Source organism: Erpetoichthys calabaricus, chromosome 11 (assembly GCF_900747795.2).
Source record: "Erpetoichthys calabaricus chromosome 11, fErpCal1.3, whole genome shotgun sequence".
Taxonomy (NCBI): Eukaryota; Metazoa; Chordata; class Cladistia; order Polypteriformes; family Polypteridae; genus Erpetoichthys; species Erpetoichthys calabaricus.
This window is the reverse complement of record NC_041404.2, coordinates 61,260,898-61,273,570: the sequence shown is the minus strand read 5'-3', so window position 1 is coordinate 61,273,570 and position 12,673 is coordinate 61,260,898. Positions and strand designations below refer to the sequence as shown.

The 12,673-nt window shown below is 43.3% G+C and overlaps 1 protein-coding gene across 1 annotated transcript; it reads right to left on the bottom strand.

Annotated features, from left to right (window-relative positions):
- Nucleotides 1-4,902: 4,902 nt before the first annotated feature.
- On the bottom strand, nucleotides 4,903-10,267 carry LOC127529653 (trypsin inhibitor ClTI-1-like). Its single transcript, XM_051933903.1, has 4 exons — nucleotides 10,201-10,267; nucleotides 6,068-6,108; nucleotides 5,881-5,990; nucleotides 4,903-5,066 (listed from the first exon to the last, which is right to left on the bottom strand). The coding sequence occupies exons 1-4, from the start codon at nucleotides 10,250-10,252 to the stop codon at nucleotides 5,021-5,023; spliced, it is 249 nt and encodes an 82-aa protein (XP_051789863.1). The 5' UTR covers nucleotides 10,253-10,267; the 3' UTR covers nucleotides 4,903-5,020.
- Between the last annotated feature and the right edge of the window lie 2,406 nt (nucleotides 10,268-12,673).

The window sequence follows — 12,673 nt, the reverse complement described above, 5'->3', positions numbered from 1 at the left end:
GAAACTCCTCATGACTGCCTTACAAATCTGAAGCCTCTTCAATTCCAAGAAAGCAATGCTGAGCTGCTGGGATTCCTTCCTTGGCTGGGGTTCAAAGTCTTGTTTTATGTTCTCATTGTTCTATGATGAGCCCATTATCTTTCTTATTTGTCTGCTGTATCTTCTTTGCCTGAGTTTTGCTCCATGTGTTTTGTGGGTGGTCCCCCAAGAGGCGGGGCCACCTGCCAATCACCGCTAAGAACTGCCCTCTGCCCTATTAAACCAGAGGGTCTCCCACAACTCCCAGTGGTATCATTCTGAATGCTCTTGGGAGTTGGTGAGTCCTTTGTGTTTTTGTTCTGCTTGTATTTTTGGAACTTCTTGGAATTTTGTCCTTCATGCTTTGTGTTTGACTCCGCTATTTGCATTGGATTGGTTTGGCATTTTTGGGGCAATCCCTTTACTTCTTGTGTTCCACGGATATTCGTTGTTGCTGAAGAGCATTTCGGGAGAAATAACTTTTTATTTTATAAAGATTTGACGTTTCCCCTTATTACTAGCCGAGGTTTGACTGTGATATCCCCCTCTAGTGGGTATTTTGTGTAAGTGCTTATTAGGACTTCTAGTTAATGGTTGTATGAAGCTGTTGAGAAAATCACATGAATTCAAGTTAGAAGGTGAAACATCCAATGAACCCTGAGTTCATTTTAATGGTAACAGACTAAAAGCAGCCATTACTCAAATAATCTCTGACACACAATCAGGCCAATCTAATAATAGTGCATTTGATTTATATAGCGCCTTTCCCATGCTCAGCCTATTCATAATAACATGCAGAATATGGCCAAATGAAAATGAACGCCCCGACAAATGATGGAGTTGAGGTGTTTAATCGTTTGCAGGTACACAACCATGCCATCTCCATTGGCAAGCATTGGCAGTAAAATGAAGAGCTCGGTGACTTTAAACATGCCACTCTCACAGGATGCCACCTTTACCACAAGTCAGTATGTGAAACATTTTCCCTGATAGAACTTCCCTGGTCGACTGTAAGTGGAAAACAGCGAGGAGCAACAACAACTCAGCCACGAAGTCCGTAGACCACACGTGGAGCATCTGGAGCTTCGTGAAATGGACTTCCATGGCTGAACCTGAGATCATACTGGGCAATGCCAAGTGTCAGCTGGAGTGGTGTAAAACATTGGACTCTGGAGCTTTGGAAACATGGAGTGAGGAATCGGGCCTCCCTATCTGGCAGTCTGATGGACCAATCAGGGGTTGGTGGATCTTCTGGACTGTAAGGTGCCTACTGTGAAGTTTGGTGGAAGAGGGATAATGGCAGGGTCTTGGGGAGCCCACCCCTCTTGGTTCCAGTGAGGGGTACTGTTAACACTCCAGCTGACCAAGACATTCATGACAATTGTGAGCTTCAGCTTTTGTGTTTCAGCCTGACTGCTCCCCTGTGCCCAAAGTCATGGAGGACCTGCACTTGGTCAGAGCCCTGACCTCAACCCTGATGACCATCTCTGAGATGAACTGGCATGACGAGTGTCCAACATCAGGAGCTGACCTCACAAATGCTCTCTCTTTTGGTTGAGTGGACACAAATCCCCAAAGGCGCCCTGCAAACTCTGGTGAAGAGAAGAACGGAGGCTTGTGATTGGTGGAAGGGCAGCCGAATATTGATGAGACGTCCAACAAGCTCCTACGAGGGTGACGATCAAGGTGGCCACAAGCCTTTGGATGTGTGGTGTGCGTATCTGGCACTTGACTTAATGGACTAAGTCTCTAATTGTACAAGATGGGTTTCTTTTTCTGTGGAGCATTTGGCACATCAGAACATCTGTTTATGCCGCTTACATCACAATTAGAATCATTCAGATTTGGGAAACAAACTCTAAATATTGGAAGAACATTTTATAAAGGTTCAAACAGTTCAGTTTCCTTTTTTAAAAATCTTACAATTAATAAAGAAATCAAAGAGGGCCCTGCAGATTCTCTCTAATTCTTCATGGCTGTAGCAGAAATGCTTTCAGTTGTCTTAAACAGCAAGTGTTAGGTAAAGATCTGACCATCAACACGACACAACAGTGTTTATGAAGAATTTGGAGCGGATTCACGAGGTTCTTAAAATATCTGATTTTGTTTTTTACCTGAAGCCATAAAGTAAAAACATTTGCATTTTTATTAATTGAAGGTTTCCCTCTGCAGGCAACTCAAAGTATGACAATCAAATCTGTAGATGAATTCTTGAAACTGAAAAAAAACAGAATACTTGACCTTAACAGAAGGATAAGTGCCTGTCTGAGTTTCTGCCAGGCTGCTATATCTCTGTCATTCCAACAGATGGAGCATTACAAACATTTGTGGTAATAAAATGTATTGTATTTGTCATTCCAACAGGTTTGCATGACATTACCATTAGCAATGCATTTACAAGACCCATACCAAGCAGCATATAACAGAGACATATGGTTTGCATTTGTCATTCCAACAGAGGGTGCATCACAAACATTTGTAGTAATAAAATGCATTGTATTTGTCATTCCAACAGGTGGTGCATTACAACCATTAGTAACTCTTTTATTAGTAAGGCTTTTATGAGTCCCATACCAAGCAGCAAATAACAGAAACATATGGTTTGCATTTATAATAATAATTCATTATATTTATATAGCGCTTTTCTCAGTACTCAAAGTGCTATCCACACAGGGAGGAACCGGGAAGTGAACCCACAACCTTCCACAGTCTCCTTACTGCAAAGCAGCAGCACTACCACTGTGCCACCTGTGAGGATATTGTCATTCCAACAGAGGGTGCATCACACACATTTGTAGTAATAAAATGCATTGTATTTGTCATTCCAACAAGTGGTGCATTACAACCATTAGTAATGCTTTTATTTTAAGGTGTTTATGAGTCCCATACCAAGCAGCATATAACAGAAACATATGCTTTGCATTTATAATAATAATTCATTACATTTATATAGTGCTTTTCTCAGTACTCAAAGCACTATCCACACAGGGAGGAACCGGGAAGCGAACCCACAATCTTCTACAGTCTCCTACTGCAAAGCAGCAGCACTATCACTGTACCGATATTGTCATTCCAACAGAGGGTACATCACACACATTTGTAGTAATAAAATGCATTGTATTTGTCATTCCAACAGGTGGTGCATTACAACCATTAGTAACGCTTTTATTAGTAAGGCTTTTATGAGTCCCATACCAAGCAGCATATAACAGAAACATATTCTTTGCATTTGTCATTCCAACAAAGGGTGCATCACACACATTTGTAGTAATAAAATACATTATATTTGTCATTCCAACAGGTGTGCACATCATTACCATTAGCAATGCTTTTACAAGACCCATACCAAGTGGCATATAACAGAGACATATGCTTTGTATTTGTCATTCCAACAGGTGGCGCATTACAACCATTAGTATTTCTAAGGTGTTTATGAGTCCCATACCAAGCAGCATATAACAGAAACATATGCTTTGCCTTTGTCATTCCAACAGAGGGTGCACCACAAACATTTGTAGTAATAAAATGCATTATATTTGTCATTACCACAGGTGTGCGTGTCATTACCATTAGCAATGCTTTTACAAGACCCATACCAAGTGGCATATAGCAGAGACATATGCTGTGCATTTGTCATTCCAACAGAGAGTGCATCACAAGCATTTATTGTAATACAATGCATTGTATTTGTCACTCCAACAGGTGGTGCATTACAACCATTAGTAATGCTTTTATTAGTAAGGCTTTTATGAGTCCCATACCCACCGGCATATAACAGAGAAATATACTTTTCATTTCTCATTCCAACAGAGGGTGCATCACACACATTTGTAGTAATAAAACAAATTATATTTGTCATTCCAACTGGTGTGCACATCATTACCATTAGCAATGCTTTTATATGACCCAAGTGGCGTATAACAGAGACATATGCTTTGCATTTGTCATTCCAACAGGTGGCGCATTACAACCATTAGTAATGCTTTTATTTCTAAGGTGTTTATGAGCCCATACCAAGCAGCATATAACAGAAACGTATGCTTTGCATTTGTCATTCCACCAGGTGGTCCACCACAAACATTAGCAATGCTTTTATTAGACACTATATAAGGTGAGGCGGCACGGTGGCGCAGTGGGTAGCGCTGCTGCCTCGCAGTTGGGAGACCTGGGGACCTGGGTTCACTTCCCGGGTCCTCCCTGCGTGGAGTTTGCATGTTCTCCCCGTGTCTGCGTGGGTTTCCTCTGGGCGCTCCGGTTTCCTCCCACAGTCCAAAGACATGCAGGTTAGGTGGATTGGCGAATCTAAATTGGCCCTAGTGTGTGCTTGGTGTGTGGGTGTGTTTGTGTGTGTCCTGTGGTAGGCTGGCACCCTGCCCAGGATTGGTTCCTGCCTTGTGCCCTGTGTTGGCTGGGATTGGCTCCAGCAGACCCCCGTGACCCTGTGTTCGGATTCAGCGGGTTGGAAAATGGATGGATGGATGGATGGATGGATATATAAGGTGATAAGGTTGCAGATGCAGTCTGCAATATAACAAAAGGCACTATATAAAATGACAAGGTGTCACATTCAGTCTCATAGAGCGAGTCTCAGTGAGAAGAATGAGTCACCGCAACCAGACAGGGCTGCAGTAGGGAAAAATGGAAAGACCTGCTGTTCATGCCATAAAGCTCTATTTCAAATCTTAAGATATAAAATAAAGCATTCACCAGTGACTTGCTTTGTCACCCAGGGAGCCACCGCGCTTGCCAGGCCTTACAGCATTGAAATGTGGATGAAATGATGTTGACAGTAAATACAAAAGTCACTTATCAACCTTTCAAAAGTCACTTTGGATGAATATGAAAGAAACACAAACACAATAAATGAGTCAGACTTCACGCCAGAAGCAAATTTTTATTGCAGATCTTAAGGGACACAGGGGACCATGGTGGAGCAAAGAAGAGCTTGCGAAGTGCAAAGTGGACTGAAGATCAGCGGACCCATCGGTATCCCTCCATGGATTCAACATTTTCCATATTTCACAATGAGGATCGGACAATTTACATATCTGTAAAAGACATGGGAAGAATTAAACCAATGAACCTTCATGGAGCTGCCCTTGATAAACGAAGGAGAGACTTTAAGAGCCGTGGTCAGCTAACCCAGCCCACCTCATGTTGTTCTCACAGGCGGGTACAGTAAGGGGGCACCTGCAGTGGTCGTAGATGAGGTGACCGCTGCTCACACAGAATGACAAGTCAGTTTAAGAGAAACGTGTTGCATGAGTCAATGTGTGGCATGTTAAACGGTGTGACGCCAATGCTGATGTGGCATTGGACCCTCATGATGAAGAAGGATGAAGTGAGTAATAATAATAAAAAAATGTGTGGATGACACCAAAGACACATCACACCTGACAGCAATCAGAGGGTACAAATAAGGAAGCCACTGTGTGTGTGTCCCCACAAACTGCTCCCCTGAAAAGGCACTATATAAAAATCAGAAGCTGGCATGTCCATCCCCAGTCGTCGATTCTTTTGTGTGAATGCACCGCTGTCGAAGCGACCGAAGGGGCTTCAAGATGGACTCCTAATATAAATGTCAGGTGAGGAAAATCTGTGACATGGGGGGTTAGGGTGAAAGAGGGTGGGGGGGGGCTCAGGAGAGAGAGGAGCAATCACTAAAATGTGACAAGTCACTCTAAGCAATGGAAAGGCCAGGAGAAGACTAGGAGAAGAAGGAAATGGGATGGGGAGGGGCAAAAAGTAGGTGGGGCTGGATGCCTGAGTGCTGCTATGTAAGACTAGGAGAAGAAGAAGAAGTTGAGTTTTTCTTGCTAAATGCCAGGGTTTTTCTGCTCTTTTACAGTTGTGGCCACTTACAGGTTTTGCTTACAAATAAAGCACTCGTTGGTGTAGGTCTTGCCATTGCTGCCACACACAGGCTGATAGATCATTGGGCAGCTTGGCAGCGTGTACATGTCACACCGAGGCTGCAGGAATGGAGAGCAGAAAGTTAGGTACATGTGAGTGCTGGGCACTGAAGGAGACAACTTGTGGAGACCCTTACCTCGATTCCATTTTGGTTACAGGTTGCCGTGCTTGAGAAGACTGTGAAAGAAAAGATAATGAAAGCTGTCATTGGATACTCACTGAAACATCTGAAGAAAACAGAAATCCTCACTCATTTTCATAAATAAGCCTTTAGGAGGACCAGAGGCAGGAGGTCTTATTATTAAGAACCCGTAATCACATCAGCCATTATATTCTACTAAAACACGCCAGCCATTGTGATCCTTGGACATGTGCTGCTGTGAGCTGACGGTCCATGAACTGTAGAGGGGTAAACTTCTCAGTGGTTTCCACCAATGCCTGTGTGATCCTGAGTGGCTGACATTCCCCCCAGGAGATCACATTGTTACAAGCACAGACACCATTATGATGGTGGATATGGTGGCCAGTAAAATGAAAAGGTAAGTGAGGGCAGTGACATCAATGATATGATATGGTGGGTCAGCAGTCAACAGACCCAACATCCAGAGCCTGAACCTCACGCCCAGTCAACGCCTGTGTGGTGTCTGCATGTTCTCTGTGACTCTCTGTGTGTTTGTCTTCTAGTTTTCCTCCCACATTTCAGAAATGAATGCTTGTATTACATTAGTGGTGGGGGGGCGGTCAGTCAAGGTGAATGTGCTCTGCTGTGGATAGGTACACACTCCACCATGGATTCAACACCTTGACCCCAACTCTGTTGTGGAAATTCAATGTCAGCTAGAAAATAAACAGTTAATTCTGATAAGCTCTTACATCCCAAACCCCAGACAGGACCACACATATACAAGTCCTGGTTTCAAATGCAAGGTTTATGGTGAAAGGGCGTTGCCTGTAGAAATCACTTCCTAGTCAGATAGAAGCCCCACAAAGTAGGAGTCACCCCTTGGTGGCACCCATGGAATCCAACAGAGAAGCCCCAAAGGACTACAGTTCCCATCATACCCTGGTGGTGTCTGTATGGGTACAGTATCCCAGGGCTGCTGCTATCTAGCACACTGGGGAAGTAAACAGTCTGTATCAGTTGTCTCCCTGCAGCTCTGATACTGTATATAGGCCTTCTGGCGTGGCAAGGTTCCTCAGTTCCCCTCTACTGGGATGCCAGCGTATTTCCTTAAACATTAATATTTTCTGTCAGCCTTCTGCCTGAGGCAGGGAACATCCTTATGGTGCCTTTAATATCTATCTATCTATCTATCTATCTATCTATCTATCTATCTATCTATCTATCTATCTATCTATCTATCTATCTATCTATCTATCTATCTATCTATCTATCTATCTATCTATCTATCTATCTATCTATCTAACTTTAAACGTGTAGTGTAAAATCTATTGGAATGTATTTTGTATTGGATGTAGGAATAAAATACATTGCATTTTTCCTTCCAACAGATAACATATCACAAACATTGGCATTAGTTTTACTAATCCCATACCAAATGGAAAATAACAAAGACATATGCATTGCATTTGTCATTCTAACAGATGGCACATCACAAACATTACCACTGCTTTTACAAATCCCTTACCAAATGGCATATAACAGAGACATACAAATTGTATTTATCATTCCAACAGGTGACGCCTCACAAACATTAAGATTTTTTTTCAAATCCCATGCCAAATGGCATTTAACAGAAACAAACACATTTCAGGGTGGCACGGTGGCGCAGTGGGTAGCACTGCTGCCTCACAGTTGGGAGACCTGGGGAACTGGGTTCACTTCCCGGGTCCTCCCTGCGTGGAGTCTGCATGAAATCCCCATGTCTGCGTGGGTTTCCTCCCCCAGTCCAAAGACTTGCAGGTTAGGTGGATTGGTGATTCTAAATTGGCCCTAGTGTGTGCTGGGTGTGTTTGTGTGTGTCCTGCGGTGGGTTGGGTTCCTGCCTTGTGCCCTGTGTTGGCTGGGTGAAAAGACATCATGGTGACAGGGACTGTCCCAGTTTCACGCTTTGTGTCCTGATAAATAACTGAAAAATATCAAAATGTCCCAGTTTTAAATAGGTTGCTCATTTAATAAAGTTTTTCGTTGCTACAAATGCCATAACCATACATTTACAACTGCGCACACGAAACTCCAAGGGGGAACCCCACTTGATTAGGAAGTTGGGTTAAATTAGCACAGCATCGTGAGGAGGACCAAGAAATACATGAAATGAGACGGGATACGGACATTTGTTTGTTTCCACTTTAATCCTTGTGTACAATTCAATGTGCTTATTTGTGAAAGAGTTTATTTTTATTTTGTGCTCTGATTCCACTCTGATGATGATGATGATGAGGAGGAGGAGGGGGAGTAAGCAAATTATGCTTTATGTGAGGACATACATGCTACACAAGTGTCCCACTTTGGGACTTTCGAAATGTGGTCACCCTATATTTTACAATCGGAGTGCTACATTCGCACTCGCTGCAGCGAAGTTTGCCTTTCACTTCGGTTATTCCCGAGTATTTATCGTCAATGAATAACTTTGCAAATCCAGTTTCATGAAAATTGCAACAGCCTAATATGCTCAAGCAAAGAAGGATTACGTTTATATTTTGGTTATGTTAATCGGCAATTAGTGACTTTTAAAACTAGTGAACGTGTTGGGGTTTTTTTTGGTAGAATTAAAAGTGGACCGAACTGGCAAGTGTTCTTGGGCTAAATGTCCTGTTCTTGTCTAGAATATTCTAATGTTCTACAAACTGTCACTGTGTGTGTGTGTGTCAATGTGGTGTGTAAGAGGGAAAGAGTGAGAGTGGTCCCTGTGATGTCCTGAGCCCTGTCCTGTCTTGTTTTCGGCCTTTTGCCCAATTCTGGCGAGACAGCCTTTGATCCCCGCAACCCTGAAATAGCTTGAGAAGGTTCTGGAATCCACCAACTGAGTTCTGCATGGAACCCCATTGAGGGCTACAGCGCCTGCGTAGAACTCGAGCGCACTTGAAGGCATGTGTACAGTTTCTAACATTATTATTATTATTATTATTATTTGTTTGGCTCCATAAACTATTCTCAACTTATAAACTTTACTCGCCCCTTTGCCAAAGTCGCTTTTTCATTGTATCGGCCAGCCTTCACCGTTAATTCTAAGCCCCAAGCGCACCACCCACGCTACTCCGAATACTCCGAACTGCGTGCCCGCCCCTCGTTAACATCAGTTATAAATTAAGTTTATTAAGTTTGTCACACTGCGGTGGGCTGGCGCCCTGCCCAGGGTTTGTTTCCTGCCTTGCGCCCTGTGTTGGCTGGGATTGGCCCCAGCAGACCCCCGTGACCCTGTAGTTAGGATATAGCAGGTTGGATAATGGATGGATGGAAGTTTTTCACAAGACTGCTCTGTCTACTAATTTAGAAGTCCATTAATCTAATATTTTAAAATTGCCTAACCAGGCAGCAGTGGATGTAAGCAGCCAGTCAGGCTTGAATGATCCTCCACACACTCGCATTCATTTATTTCAGCCATCCATTTTCCAACCTGCTGAATCTGAACACAGGGTCACGGGGGTCTGCTGGAGCCAATCCCAGCCAACACAGGGCACAAGGCAGGAACCAATCCTGGGCAGGGTGCCAACCCACCACAGGACACACACAAACACACCCACACACCAAGCACACACTAGGGCCAATTTAGAATCGCCAATCCACCTAACCTGCATGTCTTTGGACTATGGGAGGAAACCCATGCAGACACGGGGAGAACATGCAAACTCCACCCGGGAAGCGAACCCAGGTCCCAGGAATCCCAACTGCAAGGCAGCAGCGCTACCCACTGCGCCATCGTGCCGCCTCATTTATTTCAGTATGTATTTAAAAAAAAAAAACACGGATACACGGGAAGAAATTTAAAGCTCCACACAGAATTGGAATTGCACTTGAACATCCTATAAAGACATTAGTAGGTAAACTGCGACTCCCTCCTCACTTGAGATCAAACCCAAGCGACCTGACCATTCCTAGGGTGACAAAGTCGGCGTTACCAGAGGGGCAGAGTCATCACTGCACCATAATCTCTTCATATCTTTGAACTCTTTCTGAAAACCCCGTTTTCATTTTCACGCCACGCCAGGGGGTGCCATCGTCGTTAATTCTAAGCCCTAAGCCCACCTCATTTGTGTCATCTGTTTGTCACAAACCTGCAGCGCGAACTGCGTAAACTCGAAGCTCACCTGAGAATCCAAAGAAGGCGACGGCCAGCAGCAGGAGGCGCGCGGCAGACATCTCGACTCGTGTCGTCTGTGGGTCAGACTTAAACTGGCCACCCAACTCGTGCCCTCCATTTATAAAGGGGAACATCCGGAAACTTGAGTAAAAAAAAAAAAAAGACACACACCCTTGTTCTGTCAAATTCAAGGCATTTTCAATGAGGAAGGGAAGCTCTGAACCACACAGGGATCATTTACCGAAGGCCAGTGTGTTTATAACGCGATAAAACCCGGCTGGGGTGCGCTATGCTGGTGTTAGAAATGACAAAGCGGATGGCGCTTCCCGTTAACCGTCCTGAGTCCGTGTCAATCTGCGGGACGCACTCCCTTCACGTTTACAAAACCGTTGTTGTCAACGGAATGTGCGCGCCTTCCATTTTGTAGTTTCGCTGTTTTTCCAGTTAGGCGGCATCAGGTGCAGAGCAGAAACGAACAGCCGATCGGACGTCGGCCATCACAGGTCACACTCACCGGTCCAGTCACAAGTCTCGTGTCATGTGAAGTACAAATGAACGCCTTTATCACCCACAACCGGACATTCGTTTTTAATATTCATTCATAAAAGGGACCACGGTGGCTTAGTGTTTAAACCAGAGTTTGATTGCGAGAACTTGCGGGTTTTCTTTGTGAGCGCGTTGGTTTTTTCCTACTTTGGTTTCGCTCCACATCACAAAGATCTGCGGTTACAGGTTATGATCTATAAATCTAACTCTAACTTGCATGTTTGTCAGGAAAATATATAGCGCCCTCAGAAAGTCTTCATACTCCTAGCTACTTTTTTCACATTTTGTTATGTTGCGTCCTTTGTGCTAAAATCATTTCAATTCATTTTTTGTCCTCATCAAACAACACTCAATACCCTAGAATGACAAAGCAAAAGCAGGATTTTGCAAATTATTGCAAATGTATTAAATAAAGCAAAAAAAAAAAAAGACAAATACAAAAAATATCCCGACACGAGCATTTAAACTCTTTGCTGTGACGCATGAGGTGCAGGTGCTCCCACTATGGAAGATTATTAGTTGCAATAATGTTAAATGCGCTGAAATGCAATGCATATGCAAGTGAGCTCAATCAATCAATCAATCATTAATTATTATTATTATTATTATTATTATTATTATTAATAATAATAATAATAATTTTGTCACGGTTTTATCTTGTCGTATACATATCAAACAAATGATGGATTGCTTTTCACTGAGGCACGCAGTTTTCGCGTCAGTTTAAAATGCGGTACAGAAGCTCATTGCATTTAAATTCCAGTTCAGAGATCGCGTGTTAAAAGAACAGCAGCGTGGCGTAGTTGTTAAGACTTTGGATTTCAGACCGTTAGGTTGTGGGTTTAAACGCCGATGCTGACACTGTGTGACCCTAAGCAAATCACTTGACCTGCCTGTGCTCCATAAAACCATCGGACCTTACTTTTATTCTATGTTACATATAGTATTACCTAATTTTATTTTTATATTTGGTCTTTTTTCTCTTTCTTCATCCTGTAAAGCACTTTGAGCTACATCATTTGAATGAAAACGTGTTATAGAAATAAATATTATTGTTGCTATTTGTTATTGTTATCTTGGAAAAACGCGTCAGCCAAACAAGTAAATGTAAAAAGCTGACGAATTTGTGAAATTTGTGAATTTCCCCTTGGGATAAATAAAGTATCTATCTATCTATCTATCTATCTATCTATCTATCTATCTATCTATCTATCTATCTATCTATCTATCTATCTATCTATCTATCTATCGCATTGCGCTATAGCGGCCGGGCTGCATATATTGCAGTTCCACGAGAGATTCCATCGTGACCAAACTACATGTGATCAAATGACCAGTCAGTGTTAACCGTTGGGGTCAAACCCCCGTTTTAGGAAACACTGCTATAGAGAATTTTCGCATCATGGCCTTTTTAACCGTGTCTCTCTTAATGAGCGTAATTTTGATAGGATCAAAACGGCAGACTATTTCCAATAACGCCTTTCGTCGAGTCCAGCAGTATACAGTGCTATAAACCGAGGAGGCCGCGGTCACGGGTGACGACTGTGACACACACACACGACAAGTAGAAATGTCTGACACGCGCCTCCTATGCTGTTTGTTGGCCGTAGCCTTCTTTTGCCTCTCAGGTGAGCGTCGAGCTTTCGCATTTGGCGTCATTTCAACAGTAGTCAAGTTTGAGACGAAAGAGCATACATGTTGAGAGAAAAGCGATTTTAGAATGAACACGTGCAACTTCGATGACTTAATCCAATCGCTACCTGCGTTGGTTTTGCATGTGCTCCTCAAGTGACGGTGCGATTTATTTATTTATTTACTAGTCATCCACCACGGCTTCTCCCGCGTACTAGTGAAACAGGGCCCCGCCCAGTTCTCTATTCCTGACGTCACGCTACCCCCTCCCTCGGCACACAGCCTCTGTCACGATTAGCGCT